This window comes from Falco punctatus (assembly GCF_963210335.1).
Source record: "Falco punctatus genome assembly, chromosome: Z".
NCBI classification, from domain to species: Eukaryota; Metazoa; Chordata; class Aves; order Falconiformes; family Falconidae; genus Falco; species Falco punctatus.
In genome coordinates this window covers 68,940,186-68,961,082 of record NC_137586.1, presented here as the reverse complement: position 1 = coordinate 68,961,082, position 20,897 = coordinate 68,940,186, and the positions used below count along the sequence as shown (strand labels likewise).

Here is a 20,897-nt window from a genome sequence, read left to right as displayed (position 1 = left end):
CAGCAGTGAGGCAGTGCCTCACCCTGCCCTACCATGCAGCTTTTCTCTACTGTAAAGGAGGGCATCTGAGTCACAGTTTAGCAGCAGTAATTGTAAATTTCCTACCTGAAGTGGAATTATTTACTGTATAAAAGCACTAACATGTTTTGCAATCCACACAGTAGATCCTAGGCAAAGACTCATACACCTTTGCACACTGATAAGGAGAATATTATTGCCCTACTAGTGGCCTGGCCCGATAAGAGGTTTTGGGCGGGCAGTCTGCATTTTTTTCAAGCTCTCATTATGCTGCACCAGTATCTCCAGATGCTGTTCCCAGGGGACTAAGCTACTTTCTATTTAAAACAGCAAAGAGCAATGGAGAGTTTAGGCAAAGACCATGCTTATTCGGACTCTTCCCTGCCACCCTCTGCAGCCCACGAGGAGTATGCTGTGCCAGGTAATGATAAGACCCCTCCTAACCTGAGCTTTTGGAGAGAGGAGAGAATGATCTTTGTCACCAAAGGAGTTAATAATTACCAGTTTATGCCCGGGGGATAAAGGGTGCACATTTAACTGCAAATATATATGGCTTCTGCATCCTTTTTCAGATCACAAAGGTCTACAAAGGCTTTTCAACTCAGACAAAGTCCCTCAGGCAGCATCCATATATTGTCTGTTTGCAGACTGGCAATACTGTTTCACTGTTCTCTTAGCTTGATGGACTTTTTTTCTCTCCATTTCATCTCTGTATCTTTGTGTCCTCTGCTAAATAATTTTTTTTCTTTGGGATGCAGATGTTTTACTGTGATCTTTCCTGCCTAGTTGCTAGCAGGTGACAGACAGCTTTGGAGCAGCTGTAGGAATGCACTCTTGGACCAATTAGAAATGTTTGCTACCTGTGCAAAACAATTTGCTTAGGATGGGCTGGGGAGGAAACTGATTGCAAGGAGCTAAAAATGCTTTTATGGCTCACAAGACATTTTGAAAGGCAAAGCAAGTTACCTGAGCTGCAAAGGGATGTGCAAGGGTTTATGTACTTCAGTAGTTAAACTGAAGCCCTGTGCAGATCCTTATACTTTTAACCTCATCTTCCCAGGCAGCTTCCTGCCTTTTGCTATGTGGATGGCAAAGTCATCTCCTGCTGGCTGTGCCCTGCTGTCTCTGATACCGCTTCACATCAGGGAACAGCCGCCCATTTGGGGAATGTCTACTTGGCTGTATGTTGTGCAGTCCAAGTGAGGCATTTTTCATGTCAGAGGCTGACACTGTCTCTTGTCATGCTGAGATGCCCCTGCCATGACTGAGATACTCGGGCATTGTCATTGCATGTGGCCTTCACAGCTGTATTGCAGCCTGCTGTGCCTTTTCTTTTTGGTTTGATTAGGCTGGAATTTTTTTAGGAGGGGAGCCATCTTCTCCTGTATGGCTTCTCCTGTACAGTACAAGCTACTGTGCTTAGAGCAAAGGCGGCCCCTGGAACTACCGTACAAAAAAGGGCAATAAAATAAAAGAAAAACTAATAGGCAACAAAAGAAAGTAGGATTACTTTTTATTCTGTGGTTGTGATGGTGGCTGTTGGGGCTAATAGTAGTTAGACAGCATGTGGAATTCCATGCCCAGATTTGCGTGACTCAGCACAGGAAAGACAAAGGTAGACTGGGATGAGTCCAGTGCAGGGCCACCAAGACTGATAAAGGCTGGAGCAGGTGACATACAAGGGCAGGTTGAGAAAACCAGGCTTGTTCAGCCAGGAGAAGAGAATGCTGAAAAGGAGATCTCATCGTGGTCATCCTCTGCCTAACAGAGAAGGGAGAGCCAGGATCCTTTTAGGGATGCACAGGGAAAGGACAGGAGGCACCAGGTCCACATCGCAAATGTGGCTGGATAGAAAGAGGAAAAAATTCACAATGAGAGTGGTGCGGAGATCAGAGAGGTGGGCTTTCAGGTATTTCCAACTTCCCTGGAGAAGGTCCTGGACATCCTGATGTAATTTAAAGTTAGCCCTGCTTTGATGAGGACATTGGAACAGAGACCAACTGAAATCCTTTCCAAGCTAAATTTCTGCAAGATTAATATTAATCATCAGAAGTGTCTTGTGTAAGGATCTTTGGGTAGAGTTTGGCTCGTGCTGTCCGTTTTGGTTTTTTTCTGTCTTGAGCTGTTGTTTTTCTTGAATTTAACAGATGTCTGGGATACAAAAGCTGTAGTTCCAGCTCAGCCTCTAAAGTCCTTCTCACCTTGCCAGTTTTCCCAGCTGGACAAGGGAATGACAAAATGACCATTCTTCACTGATTTGACCTAATAATTTAGTGTGAGCTGAGGCTCATTGTGAAAGGAATTGGATCTGATTACATCTGGAAGGAGCAGGTCATAGTTTTTCTTTTTCATTGTGTGGGTTTTGTTGAACTATGAAAACCAGCACTTTTGTGACCTCTTCAGTGTACGCGTGGTAAGAGTCCCCTCTCCCTCCAGGCCCCAGGGAAGCTGCTGCTCCTGAACAATGCCCTTTGTCCCAAGGGAGCAGTCTCATGCTATTTGATCTAAGCCAGGTCTTTATTATCACAGCTTGGAGTCCAAGCTAGAAAATTCAGGGCTGGCTGGATCAGAAGCCACAAGACCTACTGCCACATCATCAGAGATGTTGTCTGTCAGGACAAAGACATGGGGAAGGAAGTTCCGTGCTGGCTTCAATGAAGTTAAGGAAATCATTCACCCAGGCATAGATGGCAGAGATGTCTTTGCCTCAGGAAGGCAACTGGAGCCCTTTGCACCAGTAAAATGAACACAACTTACCTTGGACTAAGAAGGCATTGCACAGGGTGACAGGCATCTGCCTCATTCTCCTGGTGGCAGTAGGTAAACTGTCTTGCTCAAATGGTAAGTCAGCATTGGAGCTTTCTCACATGAGTCAGCCTGTCTTCAGCCCTGCTGTGGTCTTCTTCATAGCTGCAAATCACCTTGGGGCTGCTTGTGTAGTCTTTTGGGACATGATCCTTACCCCCAGCAGTGTGTACTAGCCCTGTCCTGGTCTCTGACGGGGTCACCATCCCCTACAGGGTCTCAGCCTAATACACATGGGCATCTGTGCATGGGAAAGCCTGTGCCGTTCTAGGGCTGGCTGTTCTGCAGGGCAAGGCTTTCTCCTTAGTTACTTAGCTAGATAATCATCTTAATCTCAGTGGTGGCCAGTTGCAGCTCTCTGAGGAAAAGAGTAACAACGGAGCAAACACAATGAATTATCTTGCAGCCTGTAGTGATGTCTGGCCAAGGGATTTCATGGTGTCCTCACGGCACAGAAAGCCTGCCCTGTGCTTCTATCAGGCTCCAGGTCCCTACAGTGGTGAGTAGGTTGGACAAGAGTCACCCCAAGGCTGCAGCAGCAGGAAGAAAACTGCAACTAGAAATTTAGAGTAACTAAATTGGGAAGCTGGGGTCTTTGGGTGGTGTGTCACCAGGTCCTACCTACTGAGGCTGAGCTGGAAATACAGCACCCAAGCAGTTTCGTATCAAGACCTGCTTCACAAAACCAGCATGGCTTCTCGCATCAGTGCTCTTGTCAACAGGCAGGAGGGATCGAATTATCTCTTGGCCAGGATGTCATGTTAGTGTTCCATTTGTCCTTGTAGATGTCATCATCACCCGCCGCTTGAGAGACCGGGAGCTGCTCCGGAAAAGAAAAGCAGAAGCCCAGGAGAAAGACTCAGTTCAGTGGGTTCTGAGGTAAATCTTGCTCATGCTGTGAAGGCATTTTCTTGATGCCCTTAACCTGAGCCCAGGCATGGCAGCCCAGCCCCTTCATCTTCGTACAGGGTCAGAGCTGATCTGTGCCCCATCAGTCTTCAGCGGGGAAAAGTGACCTGCAGCTGGTAGCTGCTGAAGGCCTGGCCACGAGCTGGAGGGCAGAGGTGGATGCGAGGTGGATTATGTAGGTGGCGGGTTGGGTGGCAAGCAATCGCAATCCTCAACCACAGTGTGAGGCTGGGGAAAAATTTGGTGCCCAGGCTCCTGCCCCTTGGTGTGGCCACAGAAGGCTGCTGTGCGGGGCTGGGGGAGAGGAATGCACAAGTGCAGCTCCTGCTGGGATGGACTGGTTGAGACCACAGCAGAGGACCTGTCAAAGTGGCCTCAGGGCAGGAGGGAAAGTCCTCTGCCCCATGCCCAATGCTTCACCCCTGTGAAATCTTCTGGCAGGGATCAGGAGAAGAGCAAACGGCAAAGGAGGGGCAGAGGAGCCGGGCGAGGACGGGGCCGCCAGCTGGTGATGCAGCCCAGCCTGGAGCCAGAAGTGGAGCCAGACCCCCAGCCCAACCCACAGGAGAAGGCTGAGCCAGCACCATCCGAGCTGGCACCACCTGAGCCAGTGTATCAAGAACAGCCACCCATGCCGACCATCCAGGGCCTGTTCAGTGGGATGCAACCAGGAGCAGTGGAGGGGAAGCTGGCATCCAGGAGTCAGGATCCCACGGGTGAGCTTCCGGAGAGCTGCTGTCCCTGAATGGGCTTGGGAGACAGCGCAGTGCTGTCTCCTGAGAACTGCCAGCCAAGGTTGCCCACCTTATCAACAACCAGCCTGCAGCACCACTGGGGCATGGGTTCTTACCCCACCAAATGTGACTTGCGTAGCTGTGAAAGGGTGGGTGGGTGTGCTGGGGCTGTAGGAGCAGAGACCACTTTCCAAGTCATGGGAAGTGATGGAAAGCCCACTACTGTCAGCAGAGTCATTGGCACGGGGTCTGGGGTTCCTGGTCCTAAACAGCTCCTTGTCCTAAGGACACCTCTGCAGCTCTGTCAAGAGCCAGGTTAGGGCAGAGGTGCTGTGGAAAGAAGAGGTGGTCTCTTGAGGCCAGAGCTGGAGAGCCAAAGATCGGACACATTCTGTCCACAGTCCACCCAGTTCCAGGGCTGACACCAGGGCAGGTGGGGAGAGAAGGTGGCCACTAGGGTGAGAGGTGTGCGTCTGCAGGGGACTACACCTTTGAAACCTGCCAGGACTGAGGCACAGAGGTCACTAAACTGGTCTGAATGGCAGATTGCCATGAGGGCTCAGGAAATCCATTTACAGCTAATGCAGCTTGGGCCAGCCTGGCTTGGGAAGCAGAAAGCACATTTACTTTAGTGGTCAGTGGGCCAAGCATGCAGGTTGCTTCAAAACCACGCAAACCCAGGATCTGCTTCAGAGGTGGTGAGCATCCTCTCACCCCAATAAATGCATCTCCAGCAATGTCTGTGCCAGGGGAGAAGAAGAGGCCTCTCACTGCAGAGCGTGCAATGCCCATGTGCCATGGAAAACAACGATTCTGCGTCTTGGGGACCGGGGCTGACTGCAGCACATCACGAGAGTCCAGCTCCCAGCCCTGAGATCTTGAAATGGGGCAAGCATCAGGGCCGTGTTTATTTGCCTCCTGCCTTCACCCCCCCCACCCCCCAGGGCTTTACCCTCTCCAACTCCCCTCCACAACCCCTGGGACTGCCATGTGCTTTGAAAGGCAGGCAGGCCACCAGGAGCTACTTAATACCACAGGCAAGTGCAGGAGCTTGGCCACAGGGGCTTTAGCATGGTATAGAGGGGTAACGCATGACAGCCTCCCAATATGAAATGATTCGTCTCTTAAATGCCTTATAGGTGAAGAGGAGGTGGTGAAACCAGCAGAAGCAGAAATACCAGAAGCTTTGAATACTCCTTTGGAAAATGACCAGCAGGATAATGATTACAGCAAACACGTTCTATTTTAATCATCTCTTTTTTTTCCATGTTTTGACTCTTGCCTGACAAACTCCGATAAGTCCTGCTGAGTGATTTGAGCCAGCTCCTTCCTTGTGAACAATAAAGTTTACACTTTCCTGGTCACTCCACTTTCCATGCTTCTTTCAGGTTATGATGAGGAAGAATGTAGTTGCTTGCACAAAGGCAGTCCTTTGGGAGTGGAGTGCCTGCAGCTCCTGAGCCCCTCTGCCCTCTCTTGCCAGCAGGCTGTTTCACCTGGGTGGTGGTCTCACGGAGGGATGCACGGTGCCCCACCACACTGCAGTTTAAACATACAGACCAGCATCTATCCATGTCTCGGAAAGGCATTTCTGATTTGCAGAAGTGCAAGACTGCGAACCTGAAACCCACTGCCACTTTTGGCTCGCTGGAGCTACCCAGCTTGGGGTTTTTCCTGTACCCGATAACCCCTATGAGCCCTTGCATTATTATCTTCAGTCCGAAGGGCTTTCTCACAGTCTGTTTTCCTCCCCGGCAAGCAGCTTGCTTTCCTAAAGCCTGGAAACCATTTAGTTTTCAATTTTGGGGCAGCCTCACTCCAACCTTGCTGAGCCGCAGCATTAGGCAAACAAAAGATGGTTGAAAACAGCCAAGTGTGACAGGCTGAAACTTGGCTGAACTTTTGTCAGGGGAATGCTATCTGGGGCAAAGACAGGAGCCACTCTGCACAGCTGCTGTGTCCCTGGCTGTCCCGCCACGCACACAGGATTTCTCCTCAAGCCAGGAAGGAATGGGGCGCTGTCTCTCTCTTTGACATTTCGGGTCTTATGGCCTCCTCTCTTGTGCGTGGCACAGGGGGTGGCTCTCTTACATTCCTGTAATATCCTGACACAGAGGGTCTTTCTCTTCTTGGGGTGGAGGTCTCTATTGCCACTATCTGACTTACCAAGGGCCTTCTCCCAGAGCACAGGGCTGGCCAGGCCCTGAGGTCACCCTCAGTTTGAGGAATTCATGGATTTTTTTTGGCTCCGGAGATACTGCTGCCACTGCTGCCGTCCCAGAGCCCTGCAAGCTCTGTGTCTCAGCAGATGTGACATCTCGCTGACACCAGTAACAATGAGTCTCCAGATGCCTTTGGTGGCCGTGAAGTCCTGGAGTCACCCTGAAGGTACAGGTGGGTACCATGCAACCTGTCTCAGAGCTGCTGTCACTCTAATTGGCTTCTTTGGCAGCCAGTGAGAAAGGTGTGCCTGCAAGCAACAAATCTTATCACAAAATAACCAGGGGAAAGATAAAGCCCTCCTTATCAGCACTTTCATTTGCAACACAGCTTCTTTCTCTGACAAGAGTACAGATAACAGAGCTCTTGCTTATGTAGAAGGGGTTCAGGTGTAAAGTTGAACGCTGTGGAGGTCCATGTGCATCTCTGAGGTTGGTCCTGATGTCTGTATGGAGCTGGGGATGGGCTGGCAAGGGTGGCTGTGTCTAGGGGAGGGAGGCTGCTGTTCTGCAGATGCGATGCAACACCTCCCTCCCTTCCCTCCTCCTGGAGCCCCAGAGAGGCTTCTTTGCTCAGGGCCATTAACAGAGCATCCAACAAAGGAAATTTTCACCCTCTGGGATGACAGTATGGTCTGGGTCTGGTAGGAAGGGGAGGGCTGGGGGCAGTCAGAGACCTGCAAATTACTTTAGCCTTTTTGATGATGAAGAGCAGGTGATGAGTGCAGGGAGAGGGCTTCTGAGGGACGGGGACAGCACAGGCAGCTGGCCAACACAATGCTCTCCTCCTTGCTGCACTGTACCAGTGAGAGGGCTGCGTGAGGCTCTTCCAGGATGCTCTGACCTGCTACCTGAGCCATGCAGACCAAGGCAGACATGTTGTGATATGCAGTGAGTATGACCACTATGATTGTCTCCTCACTTGTGAGACTCAGCTTTGTATTTGTTAATGCCAACTGGCCTGGGATGACCATGCTGCTGTGAGCTCATTGCAGGGCCGCAGGGCCACAAGTCCTGTCCCCATGTCCTGCAGAGTGTGGGGAGCCATATTGAGGGCTGACAGCCATGACAGGACAGCTAAGGAGAGGGCAGCTGACACCATATCCAGGAGGAGCAGACTCTTCTCTGTCCACTGCCAATTGCCTTTCAATATTCTTCCAGGAAACACAGCTCTGTGGGAGAAGAAAGGTGGTTCAGTTTGTGCACCCTGGCTTCCTGCTTCTCAAAAAGCTCTTGTGAAATGAGTATCCTACAAAGAAATGAGTATCTGACTGCAGAAAGTCAGGGATGATTTGTGGCAGGCTGTTGCTCATGGGTGATGCTTTGAGTCAGGAGGGTTTTCTGGTCCTTAGTAGAAATTAAGTATTCTAAGTCTGGGCAGAAAGAAGTGGGCAAGCAACTTAGAGACAGAGGCCACCAGAGGTCAATGAAAAGCCATTCCGGCCCACAGGAGGCTGTTCTAGCAGAGATAAGAAAATTTTCTGGTCAAATTACCAATATTGACTTTAAGCAGTAAATCCTGGTGACAGCAAATACCCACTCCCTCTTTGGCCACCATTTCCTGCTCAGAGCGTGTTAGTTGTGATACTTCCTGTTCTGCATTCGCCATTTGAGTAAATACCTCTCCAATAGAACCAGGGCTGCCAGGCACGGCAACTGTGTGCCCAGCTGGGCTCAGCAATGCTCCACCAGCTGGCCTGTTCTCCTGTTTCAGCAGGAAACCATACAACTGTAGAAAAAGCAAAGGGGGAAGAGATCTCTGGAGATCTTGAATACAACACCTGCTCAAAGCATGGCTAACTCTGACCAGACTGCTTAGGGCTTTTTCCAGCCAAGTGTTGACCATCTCCAAGACTGGAGATCCTCCCTCTCTGGCCCCCATCCCAGCAGGGCTGCCGCACTCTCAAGAGGAGTAGGTTTTTCCTTATGTCCAAACAGACTCCCCCTCATCCCTGCTTTTATTCCTTGCCTCTTGCCCCATCACGGCACACTTCAGAGAAGACCCCAGCTCCATATTCGCTGTAACCCTCCTTAGGAGTGCAAGTTAGACTCCACTCTCACCTTACCTTCTCCAGGTGAACAAACCCAGTTCCCTCATCCTGTCCTATGCTCCAGCTCCCTCTCCCAGTGGCCTCAGCTGGGCTCCAGTACAGTGATGCCTTCCTTGCACAGGATTACCCTAGCTGGGTGCAGCATTCCAGGTGTGGGCTTGTTCTCACCAAACAGGGGGACCACTTGCATCAGCCTACAGGCTGAAATGCAAAACCCACCTGGGTGCACCCGGGGCTTTGAGCACGGCTGTGCCTTGGTCTGCCTCAGATGGCCTGAAGTTTGCACTGACCAAACACAGAAAACGCAGAGCAAAGAGACCAAGGCACACCTTGTGCCGAATGTGATCTGACCTTTGCAGCCTTAATAATTACTGGTTTTTTTCAACCCTCTTCTGTACACACCATCTTCCGAGTAACTTGTAGAAGCACCAGACATGGCTTGAGCACAGCTTGATGTACGTGGCCCTGGAAATTACTGCTTGTTTGTCAAAATGTTAGGTTGCGGGCTGACGGTGCGGCTCTGGTGCTGCGCTTTCACAGCTACCACTACACCCGGTGTCAGAACGGGCCACCGACGCTCAGGTGCCCAAAGCAGCAGCTCTGCACTTCCCAGTGGGAAACGCCGAGCGCCATGACCTGGGGACCGGCCCCGCGACCCAGCGGGCAGCTCCGGGGGCTGCACCGCCGCCTGAACCCCCGCACCGAGCCCCCGCACCGAGCCCCCGCACCGAGCCCCCGCACCGCGGCCGGCCCGCCCGCGCTGCACCGCCCCGCGCGGTGCGGCAGCGCCCTCTAGCGGCAGCACCGGCCGCGGGGACCCGCGGGAGGCGGCGGCTGCACCGGCCCCGGGGACACCCCTCCCCCGGGGGTGCTGCGGCGGGGGGCGCGGCGGCGGGGAGGCGCACCCCATCGCATCCCCGGGCGGTGTCGGAGGGCGGCCGCCGGGCTCCGGGGACGGTGGGAGGTGCCTCAGGGGGCTGCGGGAGCGGCGGTGCCGCCCGGGGGACAGGGCATCCCGGCCCCGGCGGGGCGGGGGGGCTGGGTGGCGGCGCGTCACCGCCAGCAGCAGGGACCCGGGGTGCGGTGCCCGCGGCAGGTGAGGAAGGCGCATCGTTAGTACGAACGTGTTGCTCTGTTGGAAGCGCGGAGGTGAGAGTTTCGTTCCCAACAGCGTCGAACCGCTGCGCTACTGGTAGCGTTGGTGTGTTGAAGTCTCCCCCCTGCAGTGGCGGGGACATCTGCTCCGCTGGGAAGGCTGGTTGCTTCAAGCAGGGCTTGCTTTTGCCTTTTCTCTAGAAGGGAAGGGGTGGAGAAAACCTCCATGAAGACAAAATATGAAAGGGGTGACCTAAGAAGGAAAACTGTTTTTCACACGTGACTTTCCCCTCCCCCCCTCCCCCAAATGAATGTTTCCTGCCAAGCCCAGAATCATTCTCACTTCCTCCATGAATAAAGCCACCAATATTACCAGTACTACTCCAGGCACAGCCTCTCGCACCATGGCAGAGTGGGGCCGCTCACTAGGCGTCTGTGGCCAGGAGAACGGAGCCCTGATGTGAGGTCAGCCTTCATAGAAAGCCCAGTGAGGACATGAGGAGAATATTGGGATTTTCATGTGACCACCAGGTCCACTTTCCTTTCGCCCAGCCAGCCTCCATCTGCTACAGGCCCCAGAGCCCCTTGAGGTGTTATGTGCACAGCAAAGGGCCAGGGCCTGGAGCGCTTTCTGTTGCATTTTTCTTGCATGTAGGGTAATTATCCCAGTCAATCTGAAGTGCCTTTGCTAAAATGCGTTGTTTCTCCAGTGCACAGCTCAGACTCCCCTGCACTGCTGACTGTGCTCAAGCAAATTAAGTTAGCTGTAGTTCACTTAGTGAAAGAAAAGGCCTGTCCCCCCACTCTGTGATTACACTTCAGCAACCACAAGCCCAGGAAGGTCTTGCAGGGAAATTTTGAATCGTCTGCCCTCTGCTTCTCCTTCCCGCCACACTGGTGTTTAGTGCTGTCAGGATCCCACACTGCTGGGAGCTCTCACATACAGGGCTGCATTCAGACCTCTCCCATTCACGTTTCCCCTTTTTAACAAAGTCACACATACCTGATTGCTGCTGGTCAGCAGAAGATCCACAGTGACAGCAGAGGTGCTGAGATTTCCGCTGCCTCTCCGCGTTTCCCCAGCCTCCAGCCCTTCTCCCAGCCTCCATTTCACAGCAGGGACTCTAGGCTGGTGCCAGTGGACACAACCCCAGCAGAGGAACCCCCTCCCTCCGCTGCATCTGTCACACTTACACCCCCAAGACCTGCCCAATACTGGCAGCACAGGAGACCAGGCCACAACAGATGTAGAGCTGCAACAGAAAGAAGAAGAAACTTTGCACACCTCAAGAGACGGTCCTCTCTCAGCCCACTGCTGTGGGGTGTCTTGATTGTCACAGTAGGTAGGACCTGGTCCTCAATGCAGCTCGCAAATGTCGTTATTGAGAGGCCATGGCTTTATGTTGACCTTCCAGTGCAAAGGACTGGGACTTGTCTTGGCCTGAGCTGATTTTAGCTTGCTTATCTGTGACAGCAATCAGTGGTCAGATAACTAGCACCTACATTTGTTTTCATTTATACTGATAACATTATACTGATAACGATTATTTATTCTGTGTGTCTTGAACTGCCTGTGACTCCAGTGCAACACCATGGGTCCCTGTTGCAGTGGCCAGTCACTCATCACTGCAGGAGTGCAAACCCGTGTTATTCAAGTAAGGCAATTTCAGAGGAGACAAGGAAAACAGAACCCCGCACACATTTTGGGAACCATTGAAAAACAACATGCATACAGAAATTAACTCAGGTGAGACCCAGGACTGAGAAGGAAGAAATTGTCACCACCAACACCATGTGCCTCCTGATGAAGAGAAGGAAACCTTCACTGGCAACATCAAGATCTGCCTGTTGAAGGCATCAGGATGCTGGTAACTTGTTGTAAGACCCCCTCCCACCACAGCCATCAACATGGGGACACAGGAAGGGTGAACATAATATCAAGAAGCAAAGAATTTTTTTCTCTGTGTGTATAGCAATCTGAACTGCATTACTGAGGTTTTTCTGTATCAAATTGGACTGCGAGACTAATAGCTGGAAATATTATATTGTTAAAACTTCTGCAGGTAGTAACAGTAAACCCTTGGCTTCACTTACAGTGTTCCTTTTTCTGTTCATAACAAGATTTTGAGTATTACACAGGAAGGGACAGAGGCAGGAGTTAGGAAGAGAATGAATTCACACTGGCACATCTATGCCTACATCCAATGGGCTGCTGCTTAAGCAGCGAGACTGTGATCCATACCTCTACAGCATTCAAGCAAGGGGAATATTTGTGGAGCTAAACATTTTTTTCCAGAGTACAGCGTTGTGCTGTCACTTACACAACCCAGTAAATAGTGTGCCATTTTGCCACAGCTCTGGGCATCACCAGCGTGCTGAGATGAGGTGGCCAGATCATGATCTGCACAGCAAGATCTTCCAGTGGGCTCGCCACCTCGTGCTGCTCCCATCACAGCAGACACCTTCATGGTTGCTACTTTTCAACTAGCCTATCCCAGACTCAGCATGATGAGTTGGGATGGGGTGGCCAGGAAGCCACTGTTTAACCGGCTAAATCTAGGACCAGCACTGCAAGTGAGCACTAACTTGGTGACAGACTATGTGCTAAAACTTATGGGTGTAGAAGTGAGATGAAGCCTGCGACACGGTTTGTTAACCTCAGAAGATGACAGCTTGGACTCACGTGTGCCTTTTCCAAATGGAAGAGGTCAACATGAGGTGCAGATGGTTTCCTTGCAAGAGCCAGCCACAGGTGTGATTGACTCAGAGGGCTTCATGCACGAAGTGACCTGCGTCTCAGCCATCAGACCAAGAGATGTGATGCTGGCTCAGGACTTGTCTGTGAACAAAAAGGTCAGAAGCTACTCATTAGCTCCTTTGTCAATTAAGATCTCTTTAGCTATTTCACATCCAGACAACAGCTTTGCAAATTCATAACTGGCTAGCAAATCTGAGCTTCCTGGCATCAGAGAAAGAGAAGGGATAGCAATGGCCTCAGTGCCAGCCCAAAGCTACCATTCTTGCTTGCTCCATGGCCACTTTCAGCTAGACATCTGGCCCTGAACATGCAACAACACTATGGACTTCACATCAGCAGAAGAGGCTAGGGTACAGACTCCTTTTTTTCTTGGCCCAAGCAGTGTGGCTAGGGTACTTCATGCTCACTGCATTATTGCTTCCTACATGCCCCAGGGACCGCTAGCTGTGCCCCGTGCTTGAATACTGACAGAGGTGGGGAGTGTTCAGACTCGGGCAGCCCTCAGCTGGGGGTCCCCACCAAGATGTCCGTTCCCTCCCTCTCAGTCTGCCTGCACAAGGAGGGGTTGTGGTGACTGCTCCAGCTCCAAAAGTAGCTCCGAGAAATAACCCCAGCTTCAAGGTATAGCTGATGCCACCATCTCCCACCTTGACTTCTTGGCCTCAGACAGGGGGAAGACATAAATTAGAACAGGAGGAGTGAGTTGATACATCTGCTTTGCTGTCTAGATGGTGCCTCCTATGAAACAGGCCTCCAGACCTATGCCAAGACAAGCATGTGAAGCTGTTCTTTGTGCAACATGGGCCAGTGTATCCCCACACACTTCTTTTCAGGTCAGCCCCCCAAGAGCATCAGCTTTCCTGTGCTTACATTGTTTCACATCCAGGCGCTGCACGAGTGGGACATCCTCTCTGATCACTGATGCTGCCATCGCAGCTCTAGATAATAGGTGCAGCTAAAGCCCACCTCCAGCAGCATACAACTCACCAAGCTCTGGACTCCCTCCAATGTACCCCCTCCTGGCCAAATGGCAGCTGCCTCACCCACATACTCTTTCTCATAGATTTGATGCGCTTCTTGGCCTCTTTCAAAGGCAGATAAATCATACCTGGGAGTCCCAGAGCTGTTGAAGACCTTCCTATCTGCTCTTTGATAACCTGGCAGATTAAACTATGTGCTGCCACCTCATTCATAGCCCTCCCGCCAGCTCGGGCTGTTGACAGGACACCAGCTGCAGAGCTTGCTTTCCCTCAAAACCTCTTGGGAAGCTGGTGACCACCCTCTCAGCAGAAGGGGCAACATCTGCCATTATCTTGGACATGTGCAAGCCAGACTATTTGCCCTGAAGTGTGCAGTTGCCCCTGAAGGCCTGTTACACCTCCCATTAGCTACGGCTGTTGCTTCATGAATTGTTCCCACAGATGCTGCTGTTGCACGAGGTGAACACAGTGTCAGCCAACGGCTGTGGGAACTCCACCTCTGCAGCCAAAAAACCTCACTGGCCTGGGGTGCAGGAGGCAAGACCAAACATTTCTGGTGCTGCTGCCACAGGACAGGCAATATAATGTTGTCTCCAGCAGTAAAATCTTCTCCAGCTGGCCTGGCTCCACACTGGAGCAATCAGAGAGTAATGAACACCAAGCACAACTCCTTTGCCCACCTCTCAGGCTGCATTCTTACCACAGGTAGTGCCTTGGCTTCCCTACCTGCCCCTTTTCAGCAGAGGCACCTGGCTGGGCTGGTGCTTCATGCATTGATGTCCAGGACACACTTACAGCCTGACAGGAGACCTTGAAAGCAGACTGGTGACTTGGGGCTGGGGGGTTTGCAGAAGTTTGGTAGAGCCATCTCTGCCCTGGCCTTGCCACCCCCTTACCCCCTCCAATGTCTTCAGCAATCCCACCAGACCAAGAAAAGCCAAGGTAAGACAGACACAGCAAAACACAAGGAGCATCATCTAGCGCTCATCTTGCTCCGCATCATCGCTCTCCTGGCCTCAGGAACGCAGAGAAGGCTTGGAAAAACTGAGAGAGACACTCCATTACAAACAGGACAAAGATTTATTTCCATTACAAGTGAAGTAGAAGAGTAAATACAAAAAATCTCCAATACATAATAAAATGTTCTCCTGCGCTGTAACAACCCACCTCTTTCCCAGAGTCAGTGCAGCACCTGACTGTACCAGAACTTGGGCAGAGCAGGAATCAAGAGGCTCTGTCCTCTGAGGAACGAGCACTTTTAAGGCCTTTCGCTCTCCTGCTCTGTGCTTACACTTAAGTGTTTCCTACAGCACTATAACCTAAACCTATTAGACTCTTCTCCCAGAAAAAAAGAGACTAGTTTGAAAATTAAGACTAGCTTTTCTAAAAGGAGGCCCCTCAGATATTTACAATAAAGCTTCCAGAAACCAAAATTTTTCCTTATTCTGGATGGTGCCTGAGAACTACAAGCAAAGTGCCCAGCAAAAATACATTGAGATCCAAATGTTTAACATATCCCCATGGCACATGCATACATTGAGATCCAACCATCTAATATATCCCCATGGCATATCCCCATATCCTCACGACCGGCCCAACCCCATGGCTCCCCAAGGATGCAACAACCTTGTCCTCCTCTGCCAGTGGTCACGCGTGAGACACAGGGCCAGCACATCCTGCTGCCACAAGGGACAGACCTGCAGTGTTCAGCACACCCTTTGCATCTGAGCCTGCACAACTCAGAGAGGTTGCAATAGCCACAAAACCATGACAGTGCTGGTGGGAAGGGATCTCTGAATCTCCAGGCCTGCTGCAAGCAGGAGGTTGGAGTATTGCAAACATTAGCACTGGGCAGGTATAGCCTTGTCTATTTTCATCTCAAAAACCCCAAAGGGCGGAGACCCCACACAGACATATTGTCCCTTGAAGGGTCTGTGTAGCTCTTCACTGAGCACGAAGCTCCTGCCCAGGTTTTCTAGCTGCTTGTGGCTGAAGGTGAAGCAGTTTGTGGCCATGTGCCTTGATCCAAAAGGCTCATCACTGCACCTGCTGCAGAAAGTATACTTTCTAGGTATGTCTGGTTTACCTAGCTTGTAGGTATAAAAGATCTGGAGAAAAGTAAGAACAAGCATCTAGACTTTATCTGCAAACAATATGCAACTGAACCTACCCAATTTGTGCCTTCTGAGTCATCAAGATCTATCATGCATATCCTCCAGACACTGCGTTTTGCTCCCTGAACTTGCTACCAAAGCTATCTGAGGTCAGGAATAGCTTACACAAGACCTGTATCATCACTGATGACCTTGTTTTTAGACTGAACCTTAGACTAGCACCAGGGTTGGAGGAGAGAAGAAAATCAGGCTGAAGTAATGGGGAACAAGGGCCAGAAGACCTCTAGGCTCAGGAAAATGATCTGATCCACACTGATAACTGCTCTTACAGGAAGAAGGAAGGCATTAGGAGGCAGGACAATTCCTCTCCCAGCTACCCCTAAACCAGAAAGAGGTCTGCATGACTTGCTAGCAAAGGGATGCAGTCCAGTCCTTGCAGCCAATAAAAGCAGAGAGCTAGCAGGCAGCTATCAAAAAACTAAGAGTACAACCAAGTGTACGTCTTCTTTTCCAGCTGGTGAAGGGAGAAGTTGGGAGAGGATCTGGCGAGACCTGCCCCAGGCTGAGGCAGTCAAGATGCAGAGGCAGGGCTCTGCGCCTGCCAGGATGGAAGCAGTTTCTGGACACACCAGGAGCAGGAAGGACACAGAAAGAGACAACGCTGCTTTTCTGGAGGGAAAGCAGGGAAGGGAAAAAAAATCTGATTCACCTGACCACACCAAAGATCCGAATGACACTTACACTTGCCCCCAGTGACAGCAATGAAACCACCCCAGCTCTGTGTGCAGGCAGCAGAGCTTCCTGACATACTACAAAAAGATCTGGATGGACAAGGGGCAGCAGCGACAGGCCAGCCCCAGCCTCCCAGCCCATGAGGTACCTTGCCCACCACGTGCTGTCCTCACCATTCTGAGAGAGGGATGGGTGCTGTGAATCCAAAACTCATCTCCTACCTCAGAGCCCCATGGAACGCAGGTATACAACTTCTGTCCAGCTACTGCAGAGGGCTTTAGCCTCCTCCACCCAAACTGCGCTGTGGGGACATCCAGCCACCTTCCTGCTCCATTCTGTTTTCTTCCTTGCATGTCCCACTTTGAATACCTGGACCTTAGTACCCACCCACAGAAGGCAAGCACCTGCCTCTACACAATTTTCATCCTGCTGAGGACCTCATCTAAAAAATCCTCCATGGACCAGAAGGTACAGGTATCTTCATGGGATCAGAGCTCTTTGCAGCAGTGCATAGCAGCAGGACACAGGGCAGTAGACAGGAAATGAGACTAGGAATGTGCTGAATGGATTGAAGGATAAACTCCCCCATGAGGACAGTCAAGTTGCCCAAAACCACTGTGCCATCTCCATCCTTGGAGTCTGACAGGGCTCAACTAGGTAGGCCTGCGCAGCCTGGTCTGACTCAGAGCTGACCCTGCTTCTAGCACAAAATTGGAACAGAAACTTCCCAAGGTCTCTTCCAACCCCAGTTATACTATGATCTGAATCTTTCTGTGGTGAGAGAGACCCTGGTGCACCCTCTCTGCTCTTCCAAAAGCTCCTGCTGAGGCTCTGGCTGCACTTTGCACCTACCTCTCCCCACGCAAGGCTCTATCACATGGCAGTATCCCTCACCAACCTCCTCAGTCTTGGTAACACTGGCTCCCGCTCCACAAGAAAAAGTAGCTGGATAAGGAGATCTGGACAGCAGCAGGGTTATATCTGCTCCCACTCTGCTCATAGCCCCAGGCAGAGCCCTGAACATCCACCACCTCTCCAGGCCCTGATGGGATCTGTTGGGAGGGATTTCCTTGAGTTTCCCCATGGATCTATTTTCAAGCCTTTGCCTCTCACATCCATTCCTATCAGTTGCCCCCTCTATGTTTTCCTCTAGCCTTTCTTCCATCCTAGGGAAGCTTGAAAGGGGAGCAAACGAAGATGAAAAGGCACTATGTCCTGCCTCTCCAGCTTGTTTCAGGATGGAAAGTTTGCCCCCATAAATGCTGACTTACTCTAGGCTACAGACAGAGTTGGGCTGACCTTAGGATAAAAGTAATTTAGGTTGTAAGTACCTCCGTAGACCTCTGGACCAGGTGTCCACTCAAAGCAGGTCAAAATTCAACATTGGATCCAACTCCAAAGACAGATCAGGTCACTCAGGCTGTGTTCAATCAAGCCGGGAAGACCTCCAAGGGCAGAGATACGGCTGCCTCGCTGGGTCTCTTTTCCAGCGACTGAGCGTGGTCACAGTAAAAGTTTTTGTACTTCCGATCCCACCATTCTCTTAATGCCTGCAGCACAGAGCATGAGCCCTGGAGGGATCTGACTTGCTGTGTTTGGCTGCAACCTCAGCATCTAAACCTCCTCCAGCCTGGGCTGCGTTGTTGGTGCAGTAACTGATGTGACAGCTCTGCACATCATGAGGGACACGCCACCACGTTAGTGCCATGCATCCCACTTTTACAGCTTTGGCTGCACGAGGCTGGGGAACGCTTCCTCCTGCCTCCCTCCTCCCCTGCCCCAGCAGATGTTTTGTTCTATACATAAAACTGTCAACAGTGGAGAGACTTAAAAGTGAGATCCTCCCGGGCAGACCTGGGGGCTCAGTTGGTTGTGCCAGGAGGGTGGGAGCCTGGCAGGAAGCTTTGAGCACCTGCCTCAGGAAAGGTCTAAGAGAGGGAAGGGCTGTTTGCCCCATTCAGGCACTTGGGAGCCCCTATGGCTTCTCCAGTGAGAGCCAAAGGGGCTGGGCAGGTCCCCCTCAGCCGGCTGCAGCGCTCCTCGATGGGCAGCCCGGGCAGGTGGCAGGATGTGGAGGTGCAGCCCAAGGTCCTCCAGCATCTTCCCGGGCGGCCCTGGGTCCAGCTGCGTCGGGCGAGCCCCACAGCCCGGCCTCTCCCGGGCTCCAGTCCGCACCGTCGGGCTGCCCGGCCTTCTTCCGGGCCGGGTCAGAGCGCCGGGACGAACCTGTCGGGGCCACCGGGGTAGGCGCCGTGCCGCGGGCCGGGCTCGGCGGCGCCCAGCTGCCCTCCGGCGCCGTAGGCGTGCGGCAGCGGCGAGTAGTGCGCGGGGGAGCGGCGGCCGTAGAGCCCGGCGGGGGCGGGCGGCGAGGCGGGCAGCACGATGCGCCCCGACGGCGCGTACAGCTGCCCGGGGCCACCCGGCGCGTAGGGCCCGGGGGCGGTGGGCAGCGGGGCGTAGGCGTGGGGCAGAGCGGTGGCCGCGCAGCCCTGCGCGGGGAAGGCGGCGGCGGTGGCGAAGGCGCAGGAGGCGGCGGCGGCGGCGGGGGCCGGGGGCAGGTCGGCGGCGGGTGGCGGGGCGGGCAGCGGGAAGAGGCGGCAGGGCGCGGCGGGGCGCTCGGCGAGGAAGGCCGGGTAGGTGGAGAGGTCGCTGCGCTTGAAGCGCTTCCTGCGACGGAGGAAGGAGCCGCTCTCGAACATGTCGCGGGCGTGGGGGTCCAGCATCCAGTAGTTGCCCTTGCCGGGACGGCCGGGCTCCCGCGGCACCTTGACGAAGCAGTCGTTGAGGGTGAGGTTGTGGCGGATGCTGTTCTGCCACTTGCGGGGGCTGTCGCGGTAGAAGGGGAAACGCTCGGTGATGAAGCGGTAGATGCCGCCCAGCGTCAGCCGCCGCTCGGGCGCTTGCCCGATGGCCATGGCGATGAGGGCGATGTAGCTGTAGGGCGGCTTGCCCCGCTCCGCCGGACGCTTGCGCCGCCGCCGCCCGCCCCGCGCCCCCGCCGCCGCCGCCGCCGCCGCCGCCGCCTCTTCCCCCGGCGGCGCCGCGTCCGTCTTCAGCGGCGGGGGCGGCGGCGGGGGGCCCGGCGGCAGCCGGCTCTCGGCGGTCATGCGGCCGTCGGGGCGGCCCCCAGCCGGGCCGAGCCGAGGAGGCGCAGCGCCGCTCCGCCGCGGCTTTTATGCGGCGGTGTCCAGCGGCTCCGCGCCCGGGCGGCCGGCACTCCCCCTGCAACGCCCCGCAGCCCGGGAGGCGCGGGCAGGGCCGGGCGTGCCGCCGCCGCCGCCGCGGTCAGGGGCAGCGCCCAGCCCCGGCAACCCCCCCCTCCTCCCGCCACCCCCCCCGTGGTCCCCATCCCCAGCGCCGTCGGGACGCCGCCATCCCGCCGCCGTCGGGAGCGCACAGCGCCGGGAGAGCGGCGGGCACCGGGCGGAGCGAGGGCGTCTGCGGGGTCCCGGTGCGGGCGTCTGGGCACGGCTCGGCAGCTTTGGGGCCGCTTGGGCTGGCGGCCAGCCAGTGCGGGCGGTGTGGGGCCGCTGCTGTCGCAGGGGAGGCTGCTGCCGGTCCGCGGCGCGGAGCAGTCGGCTCCTGGCGGTGTCGCACCTGGAGCCCCATGCTCCTGCCCGGTAGAAACGAATGAAACGTGCAAAAACCCTCGGTGACTGATCGGCGTGGGGAGTGATGGTGAGTGCGGGCTCAGGCAGTGGGATTTGCGTGCAGAGCCGCTCGGTGAAATGCATGCAGACTGGGGCGCTCACCCCCGGTCCCCAGCAGCAGTTCGGCACAGAGCTGGGCTGCTGTGCCCCTGGTTTAACCATGATCTGACTCTTTTGTTCCTGATCCTTGTGTCGCAGGACCTCCAGGTGCATGATGCTTCCTCCCAACCAGAAAGAACACCAGGCTCTCCACAGGCTGCCATTGAGACATCCTTACCTGCCAGCTCCCTCCTGCTTGCTCGGATACTTGGGGCTGAGGGTCAGACCCCAGGTCTGCGGGTCAGAACAAGTGCCATGAGTGCATCCTGGTGAGGAACACATACCCAGGACTTGTACCCCTGTGGCACCCACCTGCAAGGCTGGGGGCAGCGCAGCCTCCTCGCCTGCTGGCATGGTGATCCTTGGAAGCCAGAGGACAAAGCGGATGGCAGGAGGTGCTAGAAGTGGGATTGAAAGGGTCAGTGTGCGCGGGTGTGCAGAGAGGGATGTGTGGGCATGGCAGGCTGATCGTGCACAGGTACATGGGTGTGCAAGGGCACTGGGGCTGAGAGTTTGTGCGCAGGTTTGCGGGTGTGAACTGACATGCAAGTGTGTGTACAAACATGTGATGGTGCGTACAGGTGTGTGTGACTGGACCCAAGGCGTGAGTGTCCAAAGGTGTGTGGAATGGATATGGGCAGATGTGTGTGCAGAGGAGTGGGTGTGCAGGGAGGTGGATATGCTTAGGTGCGCAGGTACTGTGCATGGCTGTGCAGCTGATCCTGCCCGTGTC

At 53.8% G+C, this 20,897-nt stretch overlaps 2 protein-coding genes and 1 long non-coding RNA gene across 4 annotated transcripts; 1 reads left to right on the top strand and 2 right to left on the bottom strand.

Moving 5' to 3' along the window:
* The first annotated feature begins 260 nt into the window (after window positions 1-260).
* Window positions 261-5,830, top strand: HEMGN (hemogen). The gene is made up of 4 exons (XM_080373001.1): window positions 261-439; window positions 3,609-3,702; window positions 4,174-4,448; window positions 5,606-5,830. The coding sequence occupies exons 1-4, from the start codon at window positions 358-360 to the stop codon at window positions 5,713-5,715; spliced, it is 561 nt and encodes a 186-aa protein (XP_080229127.1). The 5' UTR covers window positions 261-357; the 3' UTR covers window positions 5,716-5,830.
* LOC308056983 lies at window positions 5,691-13,558 on the bottom strand. Of its 2 annotated transcripts, XR_013925049.1 has the most exons (3): window positions 10,835-13,558; window positions 9,861-10,028; window positions 5,691-7,857 (listed from the first exon to the last, which is right to left on the bottom strand). It is a non-coding gene; the product is annotated as an uncharacterized lncRNA (long non-coding RNA). The 2 variants fall into 2 exon arrangements; XR_013925050.1 differs by lacking the exon at window positions 10,835-13,558 and having other exon boundaries at window positions 9,861-10,828.
* A 4,919-nt stretch (window positions 13,559-18,477) lies between these two features.
* Window positions 18,478-19,659, bottom strand: FOXE1 (forkhead box E1). The gene has a single exon (XM_080372999.1). It carries the CDS (start codon window positions 19,520-19,522, stop codon window positions 18,623-18,625), a length of 900 nt encoding a protein of 299 aa, XP_080229125.1. The 5' UTR covers window positions 19,523-19,659; the 3' UTR covers window positions 18,478-18,622.
* Window positions 19,660-20,897: the final 1,238 nt, after the last annotated feature.

Bases quoted from the DNA above. Each gene is read 5' to 3' on its own strand.
- FOXE1 (XM_080372999.1), bottom strand. From the start codon at position 19,522: ATGACCGCCGAGAGCCGGCTGCCGCCGGGCCCCCCGCCGCCGCCCCCG.
- HEMGN (XM_080373001.1), top strand. From the start codon at position 358: ATGGAGAGTTTAGGCAAAGACCATGCTTATTCGGACTCTTCCCTGCCA. The intron at 3,703-4,173 runs GTAAATCTTGCT...ATCTTCTGGCAG, and splicing joins TCAGTTCAGTGGGTTCTGAG to GGATCAGGAGAAGAGCAAAC. The intron at 4,449-5,605 runs GTGAGCTTCCGG...AATGCCTTATAG, and splicing joins CAGGAGTCAGGATCCCACGG to GTGAAGAGGAGGTGGTGAAA.